General features: G+C 43.4%; 2 protein-coding genes and 1 pseudogene across 2 annotated transcripts in view; 1 reads left to right on the forward strand and 2 right to left on the reverse strand.

The window, feature by feature from the left end:
* LOC123390066 lies at window positions 1-735 on the reverse strand (annotated as a pseudogene).
* Window positions 736-2404: 1669 nt separating this feature from the next.
* LOC123390067 (kelch-like protein 42) overlaps window positions 2405-25055 on the forward strand; it is a gene marked incomplete at its 3' end in the record, with an annotated part of 28847 nt that continues 6196 nt past the window's right edge. The window contains 5 exon segments of the mRNA XM_045073457.1: window positions 2405-3119; window positions 3121-3368; window positions 13652-13682; window positions 13684-13846; window positions 18247-18276. Coding sequence (XP_044929392.1) covers window positions 2511-3119; window positions 3121-3368; window positions 13652-13682; window positions 13684-13846; window positions 18247-18276 — 1081 coding nt within the window.
* On the reverse strand, window positions 19999-24192 carry LOC123389999 (uncharacterized protein C12orf71 homolog). Its single transcript, XM_045073218.1, has 3 exons — window positions 24094-24192; window positions 21169-21390; window positions 19999-20460 (listed from the first exon to the last, which is right to left on the reverse strand). Exons 1-3 carry the CDS (start codon window positions 24190-24192, stop codon window positions 20146-20148), a joined length of 636 nt encoding a protein of 211 aa, XP_044929153.1. The 3' UTR covers window positions 19999-20145.

The raw sequence follows: 25055 nt of genomic DNA on the forward strand, positions 1-25055 counted from the left end.
ACGATACCCTTGAAAGCTTATAATCTTGTAACTTTTACTATTAAGAGTTCTTCTTTAGAGTGTTAACTTTTTGACATGCCTGGATCCTGCCTTTCTCTGCCCTGGCTTATACTGGCCCTGCTGCTTTCTCCAGCATCCAGATGCTAAGATGATCATACAACAGCAAAGAAAGATGACAGAGGTACAGAGGGCCACTGGAGCCAGCCACATCTTTGAAGTCACAGATGCCCCATCAGGTGTCATGTCTTCATTCTCAGCTGTGTGGTTTTTCTGCTGTTGGACCCCTTGGTTTTATTTAGTAATTGCTTGCTACTCTTGAGTCGGGATGGAATAGGCCTATGAAAAGCTTTTGTGTCTATGGGAACAAAGAAAGGAGAAATAGTCTTGTTATCTGGATAATTGATGAAATCAGTGCTGTGTGACACCATATTTACCTCTGTGGTAATGGAGTTATTCAGGGAAATGAGTTTTGCCCAAGAATCTGTGGTTAACTCCTTGGAATACCTAGTACTGTTTGTGTTGACAACCAAATCTTGATGTGTGGTTGATGACAGCATCTCTGTTGATGGGTAGCATTTGGGTTTATCACTGTGGTTTGTTGTTCATCTAAATGCGTAGCTTTTAAAAAATCCTTAGTCTGTCCCGTGTGTTAGATGAGGAACGAGTATTTAGATATGTGGGACGTGATTGTTCAAAAACCAGCAAATCTGGATCTATACCTGAAAGATAAATAAGGCATCATTCATTTTATTTTTTATTTCAAGGAGAGAATATCAAAGCACAGCTTGGAGAAGTCTTGGGTTTGCCACCAAGTTAGTGAACTGAGCTTCAGTTCAAGTTCTACTATTGCATATTTCTGGAAGGCTTAGAAACGTACTGGCCACATTTGAATTTATCTTAACTTTCAAGAACACTTTCTGTTACAAACAGCTGGCTCCATCATGGAGGATTCTTTGTGTCTGCCAGGGCTTCTGGGTAACAATAGCCAATGTTAGTGCAAGAATTGCAAAAAAAAAAAAAAACAGTAACCATTTGAGATATGTAGCATCTTAAAGTTTTAAAAAAATAAATAATACAGAAGTATAACTGTATTCAAAATCATGAGCAAAGCCCTCTGTCTCCTCCCCCTTCCCAGTTCCTGAAGGTAATGACTTTGTCTTCAGTATTTTTCTCTCTTGTAAAGGAACTCCTTTCCCTCTGAGCTTTTTACTCATCTCTTTGCAACGTCCAGTGAGAGAAGACCGGGAAGTTGCCCCTCCTTCATAGTCCTCATGGGCTGGGGAACATAGGGTGGCAAGAAAAGCCACTCGGGTAGGCCAGTATGACTAAAGGCGGCCAGATCTTCTGCTCAGACCATCTGTCATGGCTAGCCCAACCAAATTGAAATAGGAAAAAGCAATAACTTTTCGACGAGGTTTTAAAAGAAGTCACGTGTCCTCACTTAAATTGTCTTTCTTTTAATAGTATAAAAAGACTTAACGGGCCCCAGCAGCAAATACAAGCTCCTCTGCTTCCCGACCCGTTTCATCTGCTGTACTGTGCACCCCAGCGAGCCCTGCAGAACCTGCTGCCATCTGCCTGGACCTTCTTTCTGCAAGATGGCTCCTACACGATGACCCTGGCGCGAAGAATCAGCTCTAGGTGTCACCTGCGTGTGTAGGGACGGCCTATGTGCCTCAGGCCCCGGGACACTATGCCGGATTGGGCTAGATGGGCGATCCCAGATGTGATGTCATTTTTGACTCCCAGGACCCCCGACTCCCATCATCCCGGTCCCCCCCCACGCCCTGTTTTCTTCTTCTCTTCTCTGTCTCCCCGCTCGTAAAGCAGCGTAAAGCAGCGCGGAAGAAACAGCGGACTGGCTTCACCTCGCCTCCAGTCCCCCCCTCCCCAACCCGCGCGTCGCTGCGGAGCCCGCAGGCCGCAGAGCCGCTGCGCCGGGCGTGCGGGGGAGGGCTGCGGGGACGGGGCCGCAGCCGGAGCGCCGGGGGGCCGCAGCCGCAGCGCCGGGGCCCGCAGCCCTCCCCGAAAGCCGGATCGGCTCGCAGGTCTGGCGGGCGGCAGGGGTCCTGCGGGGCGGAAGTGAGAAGCGAGGCGTGGCAGGAGGCTGCAGGCTGGGGGCTGGGATCCCCTCGGCGGCGGACGCGGCCCGGACAACCCGGACGAGGACGGCGGCCGCCTCCCGACGCCCGGCGCGCGGCGGCCACCCGGCCTTTTCTGGCGTTGAGGCAGAGCAGACCGGCAGGGCGGCCGCTCCGGGGGAGCGAGGCTGAGCCGCCGCCCCCGGGACCAGGAGGAGGGGCTGCCTCGGGGGCGCCGCCGCGACCCAGAGAGGCCGGAGCGGACGCGGGAGCGGGCGGCGGCCCGTCGCCTCCCCTCCTCCTCCGCGGCGCCATCCCTCGGCGCGCCCAACCCGGAACCCGGCGAGCGCGTGGGGGCGGGGAGGCGAGCGCGCAGAGCTGGCGGGCACCCCCGCGGCCCCCGGCCCCCCAGCCGTGTCGGCCGAGGAGATGGTGCAGATCCGCCTGGAGGAGCGCTGCTACCCGGTGAGCAAGAGGAAGCTTATCGAGCAGAGCGACTATTTCCGCGCCCTCTACCGCTCCGGCATGCGCGAGGCCCTGAGCCAGGAGGCCGGCGGCCCCGAGGTGCAGCAGCTGCGCGGCCTCAGCGCCCCGGGCCTGCGCCTGGTGCTGGACTTCATCAACGCCGGCGGGGCCCGCGAAGGCTGGCTCCTGGGCCCGCAGGCGGAGAAGGGCGGCGGGGTGGAGGAGGAAGAGGAGATGGACGAGGTGAGCCTGCTGGCGGAGCTGGTGGAAGCGGCCTCCTTCCTTCAGGTCACGTCTCTGCTGCAGCTGCTGCTGTCCCAGGTGCGGCTCACCAACTGCCTGGAGCTGTACCGCCTGGCGCAGGTGTACGGGCTGCCCGACCTGCAGGAGGCCTGCCTGCGCTTCATGGTCGTCCACTTCCACGAGGTGCTGTGCAAGCCCCAGTTCCACCTCCTGGGGGCTCCTCCTCAGGCCCCCGGGGATGTCAGCCTGAAGCAGAGGCTGAGAGAGGCCCGGCTGACCGGGACTCCGGTTCTTGTAGCCCTGGGGGATTTCCTGGGGGGCCCCCTGGCCCCCACACCCCTACCAAGGGGAGCCCCCGTCCATGCTCAGGTATGAGGAGATGACCGAACGTTGGTTCCCGCTGGCCAACAACCTTCCTCCCGACCTGGTGAACGTCAGGGGTTACGGGTCTGCCATCCTGGACAACTACCTCTTCATAGTGGGCGGGTATAGGATCACTAGCCAGGAAATCTCGGCTGCGCACTCCTACAACCCCAGCACCAATGAGTGGCTCCAGGTGGCCTCCATGAACCAGAAGAGGTAAGCGCCCAGCGGGGCTGCTTCTGCTTCTTTTCCCGTTCCATTCATTCACTTGCTCACGAGTTCGTTCATTCCCTTGATGTTTGCTGGGCAATCGCAGGAGATTTTGCTGAAGTGGGAATGACATCTTCAGGAGTGTCGCTGGCCTCGACTCTGGCAGAGTTCCCAAGGAACTGAGAACTTGCGAGGAAGAAGTGGCCCCCCGCCAGGTCAACTAACCGAGTACTTTCCTTGCAGGTCTCGCTCTTTCAGGCAAACTGCCTTTTTGCCTCTTTCCCAGTTGGGGGGCGTGGGGGTGGGGGATGTCTGTGGTTTCCCGGAAGGATACTGTAAAGGAAAACTTTTTTTTAAGTTTGCTTTCATTTTTATCTTTTTTTTTTTTTTTAATTTTTTAGGCTCTAATCCTGATTACAGTGACAGACCGGGCAGTGACCTGTAATGCGGTCTTGGGAGGATTTTTGTTGTTGTTATTGACTTTGAAGCTTTCCACACTGGGGCCCCAATCTGTAATCAGATTACCATTAGAATTGTACCTTGGATTGTCTTTTTTATTTTGTATCCTCTCTTTTGCATCTCCCTTCCTTCCCAGACAGTTTCGTCTTTGTTCTAAAATTTGAGCCTGGCAGTGGTCACCTACAAAATCAGAATGTTTCAGTGCACCCATCCTTCCCCCTCCCATCCTCAAATCCCTCCCAACATGCCCTTGGGTGACATGAAGACAGGTAAAGGAGGAGGGGAGGCGAGAGGAGAGTAGGGAATCGAGGTGGGAAAAGGAAGAAGGAAAGAAGAAGAAAAAAAAAAAAGAGCAGAGCAGATACAGGAAGAGATGGTAGGAAAGAAAGATGGAAGGACTCAAGATGGCCCAGAGCCATTCACACTTAAGTGTGGGAGAAGAATCAGTATGATCCACGAAAGGACAGGAATACCCTTTTTTCTGCTACACTTGTATCCATCTCAACCCCCACATGGGCCCTACCCTGAAGTGTGGAACACGTAGTTGGGGGGACTCACCACCCCCGGCAAAGAAAGTTGTAACTGGAATGGGAAGACCATTATACATACATACTTGACTTAAGGGTACCCCAGCCTAGGGGGGTGGGGGGAACGTGGCTTTATTTCTACTCTAACATGAAATTCCTTTTGGAAAGTGTTCTTTTTTTTTTTTTCTGGTGATAAAAATAATACATACTTATTTTAGAAAAGTGGAAAATGGAAAAGAATCAAGAAACAGAAAAGACTATCACTCCTGCTCCCTCCCTCACAGAGGCAATACTGTGTAGAGATTGGCATGTTTTCTTCCAAGCCCTTTTAATGTATTATTTATACCACTGAGATGATACTGTATTTTAAGGTTTGGTATCAGAAGTGTTATTTTTAGGCAAATTCTACAAGCTTTAATTGAGGGTAACAAAGGGACATTCAGTGGTTACGAATGGTGCTCAGATTTGGGGTGGAAGGCCCAGCCGGTTGTCTGTCACCTCTACACACGTGTGTCCAGCTGTATCAACTGCTGCTCAACAGAACCCCTCCACCCACCGCCAATCCAGCTTGAGCTCTAACATAACACCTCACAGAATTCTTATTTTTTTTAGAGAAGCGGGGAAGGCCACAGGGGGAGAGAGAATCCTAAGCAGGCTCCGTGTCCAGCACAGAGTCTGACGTAGGGTTTTGATCTCATGATGCTGTCATCATGACCTGAGCCAAAATCAAGTCAGATCCTTAACTGAGTCACTCCAGTGCCCCCTTTTCTATCTTTACAAATCCTTGATAGTCGTTTTTCTTTTTTTTTCTTTTTCTTTTTAGGAATATTCTTTATGTCCTCCAGGGGAAAAAAAAAAAGGTATTCAAGTAATTCGTAAATACATGCTTAGAAAAATTACAGATGACACGAGAAACCACAGAGTGGAAGATATGTGTATCTACTGATATATATTTATATATTATACATTTGTAAATATATGTTATAAATGTACATTTATATAAACATAAGTATGGTAATAATTGTTAGGGGAAAATGTTTGTATGTGTGTACATGTAGGGGTGTGTGTGTTCATCTTATATATATTTTTACCATAGGTTGATTAGGCTGTGCTGATTATTATGACAATTCCACTTGGAGAGTTTTTTTCTGTACCAACAAATATCAATATACATAGAGCTGTCTCACTCATTAAGAGCTGTATTCTAGCCTTTGGCTGTATGGTAATGTAATCAGCCCATCCCAGTGAGCATTTAAGGTTGCTTGTATTTGCCATTATAAACAATGCTATAATGGGATGCCTGGGTGGCTCAGTCGGTTAAGCATCTGCCTTTGGCTCAGGTCATGATCCCAGGGCCCTGGAATGGGTCCCATGTTAGGCTCCCTGCTCCTCAGGGAGTCTGCTTCTCCCTCTCCCTCTCTGCCCCTCCCCACACTTGTGCTCTCTCACTCGCTCACTCTCTCTTTCGAATACATAAGATCTTTTTAAAAAATGCTATGTTGAACATCTTGGCATAGATGTGCCTCTCTTAGCAGGCATTTTTCAGTAGTCCTAAATAACAAATTCCTGGAATCCCTGGATAGGTGGGCCCAAAGTATATATAAGTTTTAAATTTTGGTAGCCCCTGCCAAATTGCCCATCAGAACATTGTTCAGATCTCCTCTCCTATCAACAGTGTCTGAGCTTGCCAGTTCCTGTACTCCTGCCCAAGACAGGATATTATCATCATTTTATATTTTTACCAATCCAGTTGGCAAACACTGATGTGAATCTTTCTGCTTGGGAGAGAAATTTTTCCTCTCAGATGTTTATTGGCACTTTGTATATATTTTATAAGTGGCCTTTGCCAATGAAAAATAAAATTGGTTTATCTTTTTCCTATTCAGTTTAGAAATTCTGTTTACATACGTAGAATCAATCTCTTGTCTCTTAGGTAATGTTGGACTGTTTTCCCCCTGCCTTTATTTTACTGGAAGGCCTCAAAAATAAAAATCCACAAAGTGACTAGGCTGGTGAAGTCAATGAGTAGAGGGGTGGGTTGGAGTGATGATGAATCGGAGAGCTGTCACCCCACCGCAAGAGGGCCCCACCCCTGTCACCCACAGCTTGTTGCTATCTCCAAGTATAGGAAGCATTGCCAGATAGCCAGATGCCCTGATTTTTAAAGACTGGCAACTTACTGCATTGAAAAAACCAACATCAACAATAGCAGAAACCTTGCAGACCAAACAAACTGTAGGACAACACTGGCATTGTGAGCCTCCAATTTTGGACATCAGGTTTATCATGTATTCTTTTTTTTTTTTTTAATTTTAAATCTTTAATATGTAATACCTAATCTTCATTATAATCTTAAAAAGATCTCTTTATACAAATGTATCACGTATTCTTACATGAGGAAATTTAAATTTTGGGGGAGTCAAATTTGTCCTATATACTATTAGCTTTTAATCTTGCACAGGAAAGGTGTCTACAAGTTAAGAATATACAAATATTCATCTGTCTTATAATCTATTTTATGGGTTTTGCCTTTTTTTACATTTATATTTGAATGTGTTTGGGATTTATTTATTTATTTATTTATTTATTATTTTAATTTTTTATTTTTTATAAACATATATTTTTTATCCCCAGGGGTACAGGTCTGTGAATCACCAGGTTTACACACTTCACAGCACTCACCAAATCACATACCCTCCCCAATGTCCATAATCCCACCCCCTTCTCCCAAACCCCCTCCCCCCGGCAACCCTCAGTTTGTTTTGTGAGATTAAGAGTCACTTATAGGGATTTATTTTTATGTAAAGTATAATGTAAGGTTATAGCATGTTTCCTAAATGTCTCAGTGGCCTCAGTCCTCACTGTGATTTGCACAACCAGTTATCAGATGATAATTTTCCTGTTTCCATATTGACATATTGGCTTTTCCTTTACCAATAGCATACTTTTATTTATATTTATTTTTATTTATTTATTTATTTTTTCCAATAGCATACTTTTAAATTATTGCAGCTTGGTAAACTATTCTGTTGTCTCGTGGAATAGAGACCCATTTTTTTTCTGTTTTTTTTTTTTTTTTTTCTAAGATTTTATTTATTTATTTGACAGAGAGAGAGAGACACACATCACAAGTAGGCAGATCAGCAGGCAGAGAGAGGGGGGGAAGCAGGCTCCCTGCTGAGCAGAGAGCCCAATGCTGGACTCGATCCCAGGACCCTGAGATCATGACCTGAGCCAAAGGCAGAGGATTAACCCACTGAGCCACCCAGGCACCCCCTTTTTGGTTTTATTTTTTATTCTCTTAGCTATTCTTTGTACATTTTCCCCTTCAGAGAAACTTTAGAATCCAATTGTCAAGTTCTGTTGGAGTTTTGATTGATATTTATCAGTTAAGTTGGAGGAGGATTAATAGTTTCATAATACTTTGCAGATAGAAAAATTGTTTTTCCATGTATTTAGGTCTTTTGGTCTTTCAGGAAAGGTTTATGATCTTTGTATAGTCTGTATATTTTTTGCAGTTATTCTCAGGAATTTTCTAGTTTTTTTTTTTTAAACTTTTGTTTATTTATTTCTTTTTTAAGTAAGTTCTGGGCAAAGGTGGGGCTTGAACTCAAAACCCTGAGATTAAGAGTTGCGTGCTCCACTGACTGAGCGAGCCAGGCAACCCCGAGCTACTGTTTTTTTTCTACACAGATACTTTTTTCTTTTCTTTTCTTTTTTTTTTTTTTAAGATTTTATTTATTTATTTGACAGACAGAGATCACAAGTAGGCAGAGAGGCAGACAGAAAGAGAGATGGGGGAAGCAGACTCACCGCTGAGCAGAGAGCCCGATGTGGGGCTCGATCCCAGAACCTGGGCATCATGACCTGAGCCGAAGGCAGAGGCTTTAACCCACTGAGCCACCCAGGTGCCCCGACACAGATACTTTTTTCCACCAAATTTTAAAATTGGGTGCCATGTTGGAATTTGTAACCTTCTTTATCTCTCTCATACTTTGACTCAGATTTGAGGGTCAGCTCAATTGGATGTCCCTTTCTGAACTCTGAGTTAGGCTAAATATTCAAATTCTTTGTTTCTCTAGAATACTTTCCACCTCGAATTGAAGTTTTCTGCTTATGTTTGCTTCTCTCCCTTCCAGTCAGGTCCAGTTCATTGCTTCTGTGTGCCCCTACTGCTAATGTGGTATCCAATAATTCATAGATGCTCAAAATGCACCATTGTTTTTGAATTATGAACTATATCATATATTATTGTAATAAAAGTGACTATATATATTTTTTATTTTTTTAAATGTAATATTGTGAATATTTTTATCTTGTAACAGTCACTATCGTTATTTAGAATAGCGGAAAAATAATATTAGGTAACATTTAACTGAACATTTACTCTGTGCTAGGTACTGTTCTTACTGCTTTGCATGTATTATCTCACTTATTCTTCACAAAGACTGTATCAGGCAGGTTCCCATTTTACAGAGTCAGAAACCAAGGCATAGAAAGTCAAGTAATTTGCTAAGGTGTGTAGTAAGTAGAGTAACCAAAATGTAAATATCCATTGAATAGATATAACCATTTAGAGTATTTACAGTTTGGCTTATATAGACTGGCAGTGACCATCTTCATGTGCATTTTTAATTTTCTTAAAAAAATTATTTTCTTCAGATGGGCGCCTGGGTGGCTCAGTGGGTTAAGCCGCTGCCTTCGGCTCAGGTCATGATCTCAGAGTCCTTGGATAGAGTCCCGCATCGGGCTCTCTGCTCAGCAGGGAGCCTGCTTCCCTCTCTCTCTCTCTGCCTGCCTCTCCATCTACTTGTGATTTCTGTCTGTCAAATAAATAAATAAAATCTTTAAAAAAAAAATTATTTTCTTCAGAGAAGTGGAGCACAGATGCTTTGTGCTGCTTTTAAAAATTTCATTACATGTGTTTGAGCTTCACCACAGCCTTCATTCATTTCTAGCATCTTTCTAGTCACTATTGGGCAAACAACAAAGACAACATGGTTCCTGTCCTCAAGGGATTTAGATGATGAAACAAGTAAAAATGAAACTTAGAATGGGATTGTTTCTGGATAATGTATCTAATACAGTTTCTGGAAACACCAGAGGAAACTTAGAACCTTGAGGAAAAGCAGATTTCAGCCCCTGTGATTACACAGCATTTCACATCTGGCTTGATTCACTGCCTCTGTGATGTACCTTTACATCACAGTACCTTTACTGTTTTACTTTGACAAAGTGGTCAAATGCAAAGCAGCCCACGTTCCTCAGCAACTGAATAGGGTGGTGATCTCAGAATCTTACATAGTATGGCACAGGCAGGAACCCTAGCTTGAGAGATTCTGTAAAGCCCTTTGCACCCTGGATAAAATGGTGCATGTGACCAGTAGTGTTCCCCATCCCCACCCCCCGCCCAAAAAGGAAGAAAGAGATGTTAGTGTTGTGCCGGCACACTTGAAAATGGCAGTGTGAGTACACAGCAGAGCAGAGAGGCTGCTTTGAAGTCCAGGGATGCCCCACTGCCCAGTGGTCGGCATGTGGGTTTGATCTCAGGAGTTGTCAGGACATCTGTGGCGAAAGTCTGTGTACCCACAACATTGCTTGCCCTCCCTCCTTGCTTCCATTGGTGATAACTTGCAGGAACTGGCCACTGTTGCAGCAATCCTGGTCGTTCATTTCTCCGTCTCTACCGTCTCTAGTCTCTCTGATTGCCCTGTACTTTTGCTCTGCAGTTGTTCTGTGTGTGAATACAAAGCCGGGAGAGAGTTAAACAAGTTTCCTGGCTGAGACGGAATTACTGTCATCAGCCTTAGCTATTCCCTTTTTCTCTGGGCCAAAGTTTAGTATTTGAGGGCATTTCTGGTCTCCTTTCTGGTTAAGGTTGCAGCCCGAGAATAGTGGGAAGGAAAGAAAACTATGTGTCTGTTCATCCCCCACTCATTGTGATTTTGTCCAGTAGTTGCTTCGTGTGCTCCAGTCTCTCAGACACCTAGTAGGTAGCGACCTGCTGGTCCCCAGGGGAGGTTAATCCATAGGGAAGTGGCAGAAGGTAGGCAAGAGGAGGAGGAGGAGGGGGCACAAGGACCTGAGTGCTCCACAAAACTATATGTCTTTTCTGTGTGGTTGAGAAAAGATCTTGCCATTTCTCTCTGATGTTTACTCCAATGGCAACAAACTTTTCTATGGAGCAAACCTTGACAATGGTTCCTATTTCTTGAGCTCTTAACTCTGGGCTACATGTTGTAGACACTGTTTTAGATGTCACTTCCTATTTCACACTCACAGCATCTCTTTGGAGTAGTCTCTTTTTAGATCTTTTTAATCTCTTTTTAGTAGTATTGGCTCCGTCTTCCCAAGGGGAAATTGAGGATGAGTTTCAAAAGTTTGCATGGTTACAGGGCCAGCACTCGAAGCCGCTCCCACCTCTGTGTCACCGGCCGCCCTACAGCTGTATACAGCTACTGTTGATCTGTGTAGCAGGGTTCAGCATGTTTCATGTCACTTAGTTTTTAAGGATTTGCTGAGCTCTTTATTTCCTTGAGGTGAAGTAGTAATTAAATCAGCATTTTTTTCCCCTTTATTTCTATTTCTAAGTCAGTCAAGGATGTAGCTACAACACATCATTATTTGGTTTAAAAATTATTCTTTTTACCCCCTGAAGGTAGTATGTCAGGGATCAATATTAAGAAAACACTAGAGATGAAATTTTTTTTTTTAAAGTAAAGCCGTAGCTTGGATTCATACTTTCACCCTTCCAGTAGGTGAAGAGTGAAAGAGTTACTTTCAAAGAGTAGGAAATGAGGTGCTTCATGGTGAGAATTTATGGATGAGAGAGCACTTTGTATGTAATTCCAGAATACATTCCAGCCGGTGACTGTTGCAGTTAACAAATGACAAAGAGATCCTCTCGGAATTAAGAAAATTTAGTCTTATGACACCCAGAAAAAGCATTCCCTCTTGTGACCCCTTTCTGCAGGTGTTCCCCTTTTCAACTCTCCCTGTGTGATATATGTTCCTTTCTCCACTTCACAGGTGGGGAAACTGAGGATGAGATGAACTGAAAATTTAGTGACTTATCTAAGGTCACACAGCCATTGAGTGGTGGAGCTAAGATGTCCCCCCCGTGTGAGCCTGGGCTCACAATCCTCAGCAGGACGCGTGTTCACTAAGTGGTCCGCGTTTGGGGTGGCAGTTTCATCTTCAACTCAATATTGAAAAGCGTCTTCTCTTCAAGTGAATTTGAGCATGCTGGGTCTGGAGAGATGGAATTGTTTACTTTTAACTGCTTACTCATTCAGCCCTTACATGTTTACGTAGGACAAATGCTTATGCTGGATGAATATTAAAAAACCGTTTTGATCTTAGAAAATTTACTATCTGTGTACCTTTTGGGGAGCAAAAACAAATTGCAGACTGGTAAAATTTAGTCCTTATTTGCAAGCTTTATTTCCTTTGGTTCCCCAAATTTGCACACACAGAGAGGGCATCATGGTCAGATTTTAAGGACCATTGGCAGCAGGAAAAGTAAAGCAACATGAAGTAGAGACCCCCCCCCCCGGTGGCTGCCACCCCAGTGAAGTCGGTTGGCATAAAATGTGACTGGCTGGCTAGGTGTAATGACACAATGTGGGGTTCTTGCTGAAGAGTACTCTGTTCACTTTGTCATTTGAAAAAAACAAAACAAAGACTCATTTTAAACGGACACGTTGCAGGCACCTTTGAAAACATCTTACTGTTTTAGTAGGTGTAGGTGGCTATTACCCACAGGTCCTATGTCATGGTACATCAGTGTTGATTAGACTCCTGCTAGGAGATCACACGTGGGCAACTTGTTCCCTGTTTCTTTCCTCATCTACCCTCTTACCTGCATTTTTCAAATGTGGGTCTCCCCATTCTTTCTTAGGATATTGTTAATTTTGAAGACATTGTTGTATTAGTGGTAGATGTGGTCTCTAAATTTACATGGTCTACTTTATTGCAAACACTAGAAAACTAAGAAATTATAATGGTAGTATCTTATCTCAGTGTGGTACTTCCTGAGAGACTGTTGCCTGTACTGTCTTGACCATCCTGTGATGAGTATTATCCCCATACCAGCCATAGTGAATTGGCGTGTTTGGACTAGGGTCAGAGAGCTGCTTCAGGTCTCTCTGTTGCATTGTGCTCTGCTCACACTCCTGTAAACTTGAGACCAAGCACCAATCTGGGAGACTGACCCAAATGTGTATCCCATCTGGCCTTCCAGGAGTCATTAATTTCCGTGCGCTACACTGGAACAAATTAGTTTTTTCTTTTCAATTCAGAAGTTAAAAGGTACAAGACTTTTATGTAGCATCTGAAGCTGATGAGCAGTATTTGATTGTATTACTGAATATGGGGCTTAAAACCGGTGTCTTCTCCTTTTAAAATTATTTTCTTTATTTGAGAGAGACAGAGATAGTGAGAGAGAGCATGAGCAGGAAGGAGAGGGAGAAGCAGACTCCCAGAACCCTGGAATCATGACCTGAGCCAAAGGCTGACGCTCAACCAGCTGAGCCACCCGGGTGCCCCTAAAATTATTCTCTATTATGATAAATGAGCATTTGTTGATTTAAGTATTTGTTAACATACGGAAGCCCCCCGTAAGGGTGCTGTATCAAAATATGTTTAGTTTGGTGCTTATGTAGCCCTTTGTATTGTGTTGTGAAACAGTATATAAGATGCCCTCGGATGGAGCGGTGGGATGGGGGGGCGAGAGATCTGCCAGGAGCACTTGTGGTAAAGGGGTCTTTGAACCACCCTCTAGCACCCACCCTTAGCATATGCACCATAGAAGGTGCTAGTGTGTACCTAACATGGAGCCTCCTCAATGGGGAGGAAGAATTGGAAACATGCTGAGTAGAGAGACAAGGGAGGTTATGCGTTCCTCCCTTAACACTTGCTCCCGCTGTTGAAGGAAATATTAAAATATTAAATATTAATATAAATTATTATTTAATGTTAATATTAATAAATTAATATTAATATTAAAATATCTTTGGTTCTTGGCACAAGGCTAAGCAAGACTACTCTTGGTTATATTGAGTTGCTTATCTCTCATTGCTAAGATTTGAAAAATGCTTCATTCTTTGTGAATTCTGAGATAGGAGTGAAATTTGAGGTGTCATTTGGCCATTCCTCTGTCCCCAGGCAGAATGGCACCCAGCTTGGGGAGCTAATTTTCTTTAGATCTCCAGCACATTCCTCAGTCTGCTTTAGCAGTTCATGCCATTGCCTTCTTAATGGTTAAGAAAACTGACTCTCTGGGCCTTTGTATCTCTCTTTCAGGTCTAACTTCAAACTTGTGGCTGTTAATTCAAAAACTCTATGCCATTGGTGGGCAGGCCGTTTCTAATGTTGAGTGTTACAATCCCGAGCAGGATGCCTGGATTTTTGTGGCACCCTTACCAAACCCTCTGGCCGAGTTCTCTGCGTGTGAGTGTAAGGGGAAAATTTATGTCATTGGAGGATACACGACCGGAGGTAAGTGAAGGGGCCAAGTAAGTGATCCTCTTCCACGTGAGCTTGGGCAGCCTGGGGGAAATGCTCTGATGTACATATTGTAATTTTCATACATTATATACTGGACATTTGTATATCTGGGAGGAAGAGAGTTGAGTATTACAAGGGTACTTTGGGACAGAAGGGACCTTTGATCCCTTTGTGTGAGCATGAAAATTGAATGGGGGTAGAGGATGTGATGAAGAGAATACGTATTTTCTTTCTGCTCTGGAAGCCCAGCCTTGTGAGCAGCTGTCTTGTGACTGGACTGGGTAAGTGCCATCCTTCTTCCAAACACATTTAACACTATGGAATTTAGGGCCAGAACATCCTTGTGGATCTGTGTTTTCACTTTTCTTCGTTCTTGAGCACAAACCTATCAGACAGTTTCCAGAAGCTCAGCTCAAGGCTGTTGTTCACATAGTGTAAGAGGATTACAAAAGACAACAATATAAGAGAACTTTTTCCTGACCAGAGGTGGGAGGTGGTTGTGCTTTTTATTAAGCTGTACTGTTTTTTGGTGGGCATTTGGCATTGATAATTTGGAAATAAGTTTTCCCCAATAGGTTTTTTACTGCTGTTCTTGGTAGATAGCATCTCACATGATAATGACAAACTTGGTTGTGTTAGGAGGCGGTGGGGGCCCACCAGATAGAAGTGTGTCTTGCCTTTTATCTCTCTCCCCCACTTGTGTGTCCGAGTTACCTCTTGGCCAAATAAATTTATTTATTTTTTATTTTTTAAAAAAGATTTGATTTATATTTATTTGACAGGAATAGAAAGCGCATATCTTTTAGGGAGCCACTGTTGAACTCAGTACAGGTGCTGTGTTTATGCATCTAAGGAGAGAGAGGCAGTGACCAAGAGAAATGCATGGGACGCAGTGAACTTTTTTTTGTTTTTTAATGCCCTCAATTTTTATCCCCGTGGAGCTAGTCCCAGTGCCTCTCCCTCATGACTTTCCAGTAAAGATAAGATAATTGCCAGCTTTTTGGGGTAATAAATAATTGAAAAAAAAGAGAGAGAGACCTAGCAACCATTTCTTTTACCTTCTACATTGGTGGTTGGGTACGGTGGTCAACTTCATGTGTTTAATGAAACCAAATGTTCTTACAAAGAACATTTGTTGTAAAGGCCTGTAAAATACATTGTTTGAATTTTAGAGATAAACCTCATACCTGTCAAGCAGGTTTATATAACACTGAAAAGTAAGCACAAATATGTAAGCAAGTCTGAAGAAAATGATTTTGTTTTGCTGGTACGGCACACATACTTTTTTTTTCTCTCATTGGGATCCTACTGAGTAAAAAAATTGACATGGGGTGGGCAATAAAATTTACGTTAATCTCTCCAATTCTGTGTGTGGAGAAAGCTGAATGCTCTCTATGTATGCTTGGTAAGTTTTCACCACAGTCTGGCCCATTATGACATCTTTGATTGTAGAATATGAGTATCTAAGGTAACAGTTGTCTAGTGCCACTAGCTGAACTTTGTGGGTTTCAAGGTTGAGCGGTTCACTTGAAGGAGTTGTTTTAGTTTTGGATATTATGATAATGGGAATCCCAAAATGTTTTGGTTATTTCGGTTAGCGTGTGTCTGGCAAGTGCGGTCATTCGAAGCTTAAGATCACAGCAAAGGTAGGACCTTCCAGGGACCACTTCCATTTTGCTCTCAGTCCTTTTGATGTATAATGGGCCTCCTCTAACCCCAGCCCCATGTGTGTGACAAAAAAGTGGAGAACCTGGTCGTAGTTTAACATGTAGCTAATAGCGTCATAGCATATTTGACACCATAATGAAGAGGAGATAATGAAATATTTCCTGTTTTTAAGCACTTTGACTTGCTTTCTGAGATGTAGCATGATAACCCCAATGAATATTTCAAATTCTGTTTCTTACAAAGAACATTTGTTGTAAAGGCCTGTAAAATACATTGTTTGAATTTTAGAGATAAACCTCATGCCTGTCAAGCAGGTTTATATAACACTGAAAAGTAAGCACTAATATGTAAGCAAGTCTGAAGAAAATGATTTTGTTTTGCTGGTACGGCACACATATTTTTTCTCTCATTGGGATCCTACTGAGTGAAAATTGACATGGGGTGGGCAATAAAATTTACGTTAATCTCTCCAATTCTGTGTGTGGAGAAAGCTGAATGCTCTCTATGTATGCTTGGTAAGTTTTCACCAGTCTGGCCCATTATGACATCTTTGATTGTAGAATATGAGTATCTAAGGTAACAGTTGTCTAGTGCCACTAGCTGAACTTTGTGGGTTTCAAGGTTGAGCGGTTCACTTGAAGGAGTTGTTTTAGTTTTGGATATTATGATAATGGGAATCCCAAAATGTTTTGGTTATTTCGGTTAGCGTGTGTCTGGCAAGTGCGGTCATTCGAAGCTTAAGATCACAGCAAAGGTAGGACCTACCAGGGACCACTTCCATTTTGCTCTCAGTCCTTTTGATGTATAATGGGCCTCCTCTAACCCCAGCCCCATGTGTGTGACAAAAAGTGGAGAACCTGGTCGTAGTTTAACATGTAGCTAATAGCGTCATAGCATATTTGACACCATAATGAAGAGGAGATAATGAAATATTTCCTGTTTTTAAGCACTTTGACTTGCTTTCTGAGATGTAGCATGATAACCCCAATGAATATTTCAAATTCTGTTTCTTACAAAGAACATTTGTTGTAAAGGCCTGTAAAATACATTGTTTGAATTTTAGAGATAAACCTCATGCCTGTCAAGCAGGTTTATATAACACTGAAAAGTAAGCACAAATATGTAAGCAAGTCTGAAGAAAATGATTTTGTTTTGCTGGTACGGCACACATATTTTTTCTCTCATTGGGATCCTACTGAGTGAAAAATTGACATGGGGTGGGCAATAAAATTTACGTTAATCTGTCCAATTCTGTGTGTGGAGAAAGCTGAATGCTCTCTATGTATGCTTGGTAAGTTTTCACCACAGTCTGGCCCATTATGACATTATTGATTGTAGAATATGAGTATCTAAGGTAACAGTTGTCTAGTGCCACTAGCTGAACTTTGTGGGTTTCAAGGTTGAGCGGTTCACTTGAAGGAGTTGTTTTAGTTTTGGATATTATGATAATGGGAATCCCAAAATGTTTTGGTTATTTCGGTTAGCGTGTGTCTGGCAAGTGCGGTCATTCGAAGCTTAAGATCACAGCAAAGGTAGGACCTTCCAGGGACCACTTCCATTTTGCTCTCAGTCCTTTTGATGTATAATGGGCCTCCTCTAACCCCAGCCCGATGTGTGTGACAAAAAGTGGAGAACCTGGTCGTAGTTTAACATGTAGCTAATAGCGTCATAGCATATTTGACACCATAATGAAGAGGAGATAATGAAATATTTCCTGTTTTTAAGCACTTTGACTTGCTTTTTCTGAGATGTAGCATGATAACCCCAATGAATATTTCAAATTCTGTTTCTTACAAAGAACATTTGTTGTAAAGGCTTTTAAAATACATTGTTTGAATTTTAGAGATAAACCTCATACCTGTCAAGCACGTTTATATAACACTGAAAAGTAAGCACAAATATGTAAGCCATCTTGCTAATGAACAGGGCCTCTAATTCACCGGGAGCTGTCTTTCCAAGTAGCTCATTTCAGTTGATTTTTTCTTAGAGCTTGACTTAATTACTAGAGAAAGAGTTAAAATAACAGAGTTCTGGTTACTAGTGCCATGAAAGTAGGAGATGTCATCTTTTAGACAGATCATCCTTTTAGCCTAAAGCAATCAACACTAAGGCTTCTTGTATATTTGTTGAATGGGCATTCCAGATTAGTCCCTAACCTCCCCTGGGGTTTGGTTTCTCAGTCTGTGGGTCACCACCTCTCTTGACCTTCCATGGATTTCTTTTCACTTCCTGTCTGTTCCCTTTCCATCCCCATACCTGCTCTTAACTCTGTTCGCCCTAACTTTTAACATAAAGAATAGCAACTCTAAGCTGTTGTATTTCACTTAAAAAAAAAAAAACTATATAGGAAAAAGTTGAAAGAAATAAGATATATTCAAATCATTTAAAAAGTTTTATAGAGACAGACGGCTCTGTACCAGGCACTGTGTTAGGATCCTCCAATAAAAAGGAACTTAAAGTCAGTAGGTCAAGTAGTTATGTAAGGAGAGCTGAAAAGTACAAGTTACCGGGGGGCGGGGGTGGCAGGATGGGGGCCTGGGGGACGGCTTGGAAGGATGTGGTCAGCTTAAGCCAGAAGGATCATTCTGGGCCTCATAGTAACTCGAGAGTTTGGAGTCTTTAAGGACGAATTCCCCAGGCAGTGGGCGGACTGGAAAAGGCAGTGGGGGGAATTCTTCAGGAATGGAGAAAGTAATTCCTGTGTTTTGTGTGTTGGCCCTTAGGAAAAACACGAGTCTCCTTTGCGGAATGTGGTGAGTATGGATTGAAAGAAGATCTGGAAAGGGCAAGGCTTTGTGATTGCTGCTAGATGCGATGGCTATGGTACAGTTGGGGAAGGAGGGGCCTGGGCTGGATCTGGAAAGAAGGGACCAAAACTCTTGAACAGGTGCGGTAATGGGACTCAAAGTCCTTGCCAAGTCAGAGGTGAAGGTGGGGGAGGGTGTTGGAGGGAGCCAGTCAAAGGGAAATGCTCTTAGAGAGTTGGATAAAGTGAGGAGTCTGCCTGTGAAGAAGCTCAGGACGTGACCGTGAGTGTATTGCTAAGAAAGCCCTGTTGTTTGAGGTCTTCCCTCCCATCGTACTGTCTGTTATTCTTCGGGCAATATCATCCCCACTGTGTCTCACATGTAACCAGTCATGTAACCAGGACTGCACACACTCACATGTAACCAGGACTGCACACTTAATGCCACACCAGTTTATCCAGCAGCTTCAAGTCCTCCACCTTAAACTAACTCAAGCAACCTCAGACACGAAACTTTTAACAATTCACTTCCTCATGTTGAATTATTTTTTAGTAATCAGTATGTACCTCATACAAACTTATCACCTGTAACCTGTTCTGGTTGAATGTTTACATGGCTTTCTTTCTTGATCAATGAGCCACCTGAGCCCCAAGGATTGAGTGTCTGTTTTTGTAATTTAGAAGAGTATCTGGCACTTCTTTGTGCTAAATATTTGTGGAAGGAAGGAAGAGAAGAAAGGAGAAAAGGGAATTGAAGTTGAGGAAAGGGAGGAATTTGAGACCAAAGACTCCGATGCTTTAGGCACCTGAACTCTGCAGGTCAAAAGCTGAAGGAAGGCTCTTGGGTAAGCCTGTGGGTGGTTACGGAGGATGGTAGTGGTTGTGGGGAGGGGAGTTGATATCAGTAAGAGGAAGAGGTCAGGGCAAAAGGGTGAGAGGGGAGTACATTCTTCCTTAAAGAAGCTGAAATTTAGAGGGAAGTTTGCCATTTGTAAAGGAATTTCAGAAGACATGGTGGGGAACGGACTGGGAGAGGACTTGCTTGAGTCAAGATCTGCAGAAACCTGTAACTTTGGGTAAATATTGCTTCTGTGGGGGAAATACTTCAATGTGAATTACTCTTAAACTCTCCCTCTGGGATGTCCCTTGGATCTGGTTTTCTGGGGAGATCCTCCCTAGAAGCCATAGCAGCAGCAACAATGAAATTATCATTATCTCGTTCATTCTCCAACAATCCTGTGAGGTTCGTATTATTATCTTCCCTATCTTCTGAACGAGGAGGGTTAAACTTGGAGTGGTTAAGTTGCATTCCTAATCCTCACATTCCTCCCGAGTGAGCCACTCATTCTAGCCACTGCAGCACTCACTAGAACCAGTCAAGTCTCCTGGGAACATCGGATCTACCGTCTGAACTCCTGAAACGCTGCCAACTGAAATCTGCTTCCTGAGTGACTCAGTATCTCGGCCACTTGGTCGAGCCATAGAAGTTCAACCAAAACCACACTACCATCTTGGGAATCTGTTGGTTTATACTACTGCCTTCTGACAATGGGCATTTGGGTTAATATTAAGATGTATTAAGATGTAATATTAAGATATATTAATATTAAGATGAATATTAAGATGAAAATGTATAAAAATAGAGTAAAATACAGTAAGAAGGGAGGAGGAGGAGGAGACCAAGAATGCCTTCAAATTAGGAACGCTAATACTGCTTAAAATTCGCAGAGAATATATTTCAGACTTCCAGACAACATACAAACTTTCAGCCCGAGTCAAGATGGTGGGTTGGAAGAGGAAGACATGACTAATATAAGAGTATGTGTTATATTTATTAGAAAACAATTAACTCATGGAGATTGTAGAATGGGGGCTGTCAAATGGTTAAAAAATCTGGCGATAGAGGGTGTCCTAATTCGAGGGAGTCTTGAGGTTGGATTCTCTTGCTTCTGTGAGAGAGTCTTTTCTTTCGTGCCAACTTATGAGGGCTCTCAGTGGCCTCCTTGCGGTGTGGTCTCCTGAGAAGTGAGGAGAGGACTTGCTGCCTTAGCCAGCGGAAGACCCACCTGAAGTTCACACAGGAGAGGGCCGATGTCCTGGAATGAGTGTCCTCCTTCTCCGGCTGACCTGATGAGACTGAGGAGGTCTCTACAGTGCTTGTCATTTGGTTGGCAGTTGACTGGTTTATCATCTGCCAAGAAAATGAAGGAGTTAAATATGCAAATCCTGGATAACAATCTGGCTAATATTTACCACTTATAGAGTTCAAATCCTTCTATCAAAAATAATCCAACTGTAGGGGTGCCTGGGTGGTTCAGTGGGTTAAGGCCTCTGTCTTCTGCTTAGGTTATGATCCCAGGGTCCTGGGATCAAGCCTTGCATCAGGCTCTCTGCTCAGCAGGGAGCCTGTGTCTTCCTCTCTCTCTGCCTCCTCTCTGCCTACTTGTGATCTCTGTCTGTCAAATAAATTAAAAATCTTTAAAAAAAAATCCAACTGGAAATGCAAAATTTTAATACTTCAACACACATGGGGCGGGCGCAGTATCATAACTTTTCTTAACTTCCCTATCCTCTCTTCTCCTTCAGTGCTCCTCAGGATTTTCCCTTCAGCTCGACCCTGACCCCTTTCCTTCCTTTTTCCCTCACTCTCCTGCCACGTCAGGCGCTGAGGGAGGCTGACCTTGGTTTAAAGCAGGGAATAATGCTCCATGCATCATTTCAAACTGCCCCTCCCCCACCAACCAGGTCTATCTCCTTTTTGCCTGTGAGGCATCTCTCTGCTCACCTCAGCAAGTTCATGTTCCCGAAGTCTTGGTGGAATCTGTGGAAACTGAATGATGCCTTCATGCTGGCAGGCGTAGGAGAAGTCCTGACAAGTATCATGTTCTTGATGACTGACCTGAGCTATGTCTAGAGGGGAGCTGCCAAACAACTGGGAATCTTCCTCCTGGGCAGATCCAGGGAATGCAGAGTCATCATCTTTGTCATCTTTCTGATTTTCTAGAAATGTCTCAAGCTTTTGTACAAGACTGTCTAGCTTACTGATAGTCAGTTTTCTGTTCTCTTCAGGGTACTTGTTGATCCACTGATTGCTTCCAGTTAGGTCCCAACTAGCTACGGACTAATTTATTTTAGAGAGAGAGAGTGAGCAAGTACGGTGGGGTGGAGTTGGGGCAGCAGAGGGAGAAGGAGAGGGAATCTTCAGCAGTGTCCCCACTGAGTGTGGAGCCTGACTTAAGGACATGGGGCTTGATCTCACGACCCTGAGATATGACCTGAGTCAAAATCAAGAGTCGGATGTTTAACCAGCTGAGCCACTCACGTGCCCTAAGGTGAAGTAGAAAATTACAAAAATTTTTCTAAATCCTAATACATATATTTCCCTGAGATAAGAGGTCAGTTCTCTCTTTTTTTTTTTCTATAGCCAAGGGTCCTTTTTTCCTTCCTGTGCTCCCACCAGAGTGAATAACTTCTGAACTGGGAGTTTCTCACAGGTGAAGGTCCTTGGTCAGCTTAGGGATCGCTGCTGTGTTTTTACAAGTCTCTTTGAGAAAGGCATCTCTTCAGGGAATTCTCATGTGGAATTGGAGCAAACATACATGTCTTTACTCCACCTGACCTCTTGGTGTTTTAAAAAAAAAAAAGATTTAAAAATGAGAGTCATTTTCTCTGCCATCCTCATGAGGGATGGATTTTTTGGCAGAAACCGTTTTTTTTTTTTTTTTTTTACCTCTTGTCTTTTTGACTCTAGCTATTCTGACAGGTGTAAGGTGGTATCTCTTTGTGGTTTTGATTTGCATTTCCTTGATGATCAGGGATGTTGAGCTGCTTTTTACGTACCTGTTGGCCATCTGTATGTCTTCTCTGGAAAAAATTTTTGGCCATAAAATCCGATTTTTTTCTTTTTGCTATTCGGCTGTATGATTTTATGTATTTTGGATATTAACCTCTTATCAGATACATGATTTGCAAATATTTTCTCCTCTTCTCTACGTTACCTTTCCTGTGTGGGAGCTTTTTGGTTTGATGTAGTCCCACTGGTTTAATTTTTTGCTTTTATTGCCTGGGGGATTATTAAAAAAATTATGAGATGAGAAGACGGCAGCCAGACTGGAATGGGGAGAGGGTGAAGCATAGGTAGGGACCATTCATTTCAAGGATGTAATCATGAAGAGTCAGAGCTAGGTCTGTAACTTACGAAGAGCAGAGGGAAGGATTTGGGAATTTTTTACGTGTTGGTTTTGGTTAGGATTTTTAGGTCCGGAAGATTGTCAACATTTTATTGGCTGAGCACAAGGGAATAGGTGAATGAAGATAGAAAGGAAGGAGGCAGTAGTTGTTTAAAAGGCTGGGATAAGATCAATAAAGGTGTCAAGTTTTCTCTCTTTTTTTTTAAGGTTTTATTTATAGATTTGAGAGAGAGACAGAGTGAGCACGAGCAGGGGAAGGGGGAGAGGGTGAAGCAGACTCCCGTTGACCGTAGGTGGCAAGTTTTCTTATGACAGGAGGCAGGAACAGGCAAGTAAGGTAGAGGAGAGCTCCCTGGGATTCTCTGTACGTAGGGTATGAGGTAATCTACTGAGATGAAGTGTGGCAGCACTAGGAATAGATTAGGGGAGGATTTTGTAGGGATTCTTAGAGTTTGCCATTGTGAAGAATGTGATAGGGAACTAATGATGAAGACTGGGACAGCTGAGTAACACGAAGTGCCCATCAAGACAAGTAGCGGACAGTGGCAGCTGAACCAGCCCAGCTTTCTCTAGCAGTGCTTGCTACAGCCAAGTCCACACAACAGGGAGTTCCATAAGGGAAAAGGTGTCTTGGATACTATATTACTTTCCAACAGAAGGCAGGACTTGAGGCATCCTGAGATTCAGATAACTTAAAGACATTCAGTGTACATGGTATAAAGAGCAAAAATGTAAAAACCAAGTATATTGTTTCTTTGCCTTGTTTTTAAACTCAAGCAAGCACCGTATTCCCCCAGTCATTTAGAATATTCACGTTTGGGCATGCCAGTTGAAAATAAGACAGATGCTAGAGAAACAGGCTCTGTCTCTGGCAGGTGGGCTCACTTAACCAGGTCTGTGAGATGGGCTTTATTGTTCATGTGTGTTCATGTAAATGACGATGCCTCGGTGGCTGCGACAGTTCCTGGCACGTGGTGGGGATGTGATAAATATTCTTTCAATAAACATCTGTCTGTATGAATGAATGTCTGAGTTTATCCATCTGATTTTGAAGCAGTAGCTTTACCTGACATAGTAAAATATGAAAAATCCTGATTATATTGGTCATTTGGTAGCCCTGCCCTCATCCTTCAATGTATAGCTCTTTCTCTCTTGATGGGTGTGCGTTGCCAGAACTTTTAATAAAGTGAAAAGAAAATCTGCGTTGATGATCTAGGATACAGAAGTGCCGAGCAAGTCTATTAATGTACCCTACTTTCCCAGTGCGGTTCCCTATAGCATGTGTGGTGGTGACTCTTGAATAATTTTGTGTTGATGGGTATAAATGGTTGTTCACTTATTTATCAAATCTTTACTTGAGCACTGTGTCCTGAGCTAAGTTTGGCAGAAAGGATTAAGAGTGGTAGCTTAGCTCTTGAAAAGCACAGTCGAGTAGTAATAACATTCCATGGCCTTAACTTAAGTGAGCCTGCCTGCCAAGTATAGCATCTAGTAAGATAACCCTGTGGTTCCATATGGTACCTGGTAGTAAAGGTTTAAAAAACAAAACAAAACAAAACAAAAACCAAAAAAGTGCTGTGGGAGTGTTTGATGCCATGATCGTGGATTTTGCTCAGTAATCCTCCATGACCTACAGCTTTCATGTACAAGATCCGGGTGATGACTCTCCGTGGGTGATGATTTTGTAGTTCTTGCTTCTTTCTCCTTTGGTGGATAGTAGAACTACTTGTCATGTTCAGGGTTGGGAGTGAGCAGGTTAGACACCTCTAAATACACACTCCGTCCTTCTACAGAGTAGGCCACAGCGCTTGAGTCTTTTCTTTTTCCCGAACACCATTATTAAATTGTGGTAGTTTTCTAAAGATTTTATATATTTATTTGACAGAGAGATCACAAGTAGACAGAGAGGCAGGCAGAGAGAGAGAGGAGGAAGCAGGCTCCCTGCCAGGCAAAGAGCCCTGTGTGGGACTCTGAGATCATGACCTGAGGCGAAGGCAGAGGCTTTAACCCACTGAGCCACTCAGGCGCCCCCAAGACTTGGGCATTTTATTCTGCGTAAATTCAACCCCCACTGCCCCCTCCATCCCTCTCAAATACAGACTAAATGAAGCTCTCCCTCCTCTTGGCCTTTGTACATTTCTACACCTTGTTTGTTTCTATGTGGAAGCTCTTCCCTGTACTGTACATTCATGTGACTTTTCCCCTCACCTTTTACCAGGCTTTGACCAGTATCACTTTTATCATCGGGGTCTTCCCTTATTATTACATTAAAATTGTGACTCCCTGCCATTTGTTTTCTGCACAAAGAGCCATCACAGTGCATGATTACGAGCATGGGCTTTGGAATCGGGCTCTCTGGCTCCAAATCCTTTTTCTAGCTCTATGACTGGGATGCCCTTTCTATGGCTCAGTTTTATCACTTATAAAATGGTAAGTATTGTGTCGATAGGGTTATTGAGAGGATTTGATAGATTAGTGCATGAAGAGCACTTACAACAGTGCCTGGTACATAGTAAGTTAATGTTAACTTAATTCTCTTTCCTTGCTTTGTTTTTCCCATATGTCATGTACTATACATTTAAACTGTGTGTGGTTT

Source organism: Mustela putorius, unplaced genomic scaffold (assembly GCF_011764305.1).
Source record: "Mustela putorius furo isolate JIRA1106 unplaced genomic scaffold, ASM1176430v1.1 tig00537227_pilon_pilon_pilon, whole genome shotgun sequence".
Taxonomy (NCBI): Eukaryota; Metazoa; Chordata; class Mammalia; order Carnivora; family Mustelidae; genus Mustela; species Mustela putorius.

Coding starts and splice junctions, on each gene's coding strand:
- LOC123389999 (XM_045073218.1), bottom strand. CDS start 24,192: ATGACAAGTAGTTCTACTATCCACCAAAGGAGAAAGAAGCAAGAACTA. Junction 21,391..24,093: donor GGATCTTGTACATGAAAGCT/GTAGGTCATGGA, acceptor AAAATAAATTAG/TCCGTAGCTAGTTGGGACCT. Junction 20,461..21,168: donor CCCCTCTAGACATAGCTCAG/GTCAGTCATCAA, acceptor TTTTCTTGGCAG/ATGATAAACCAGTCAACTGC.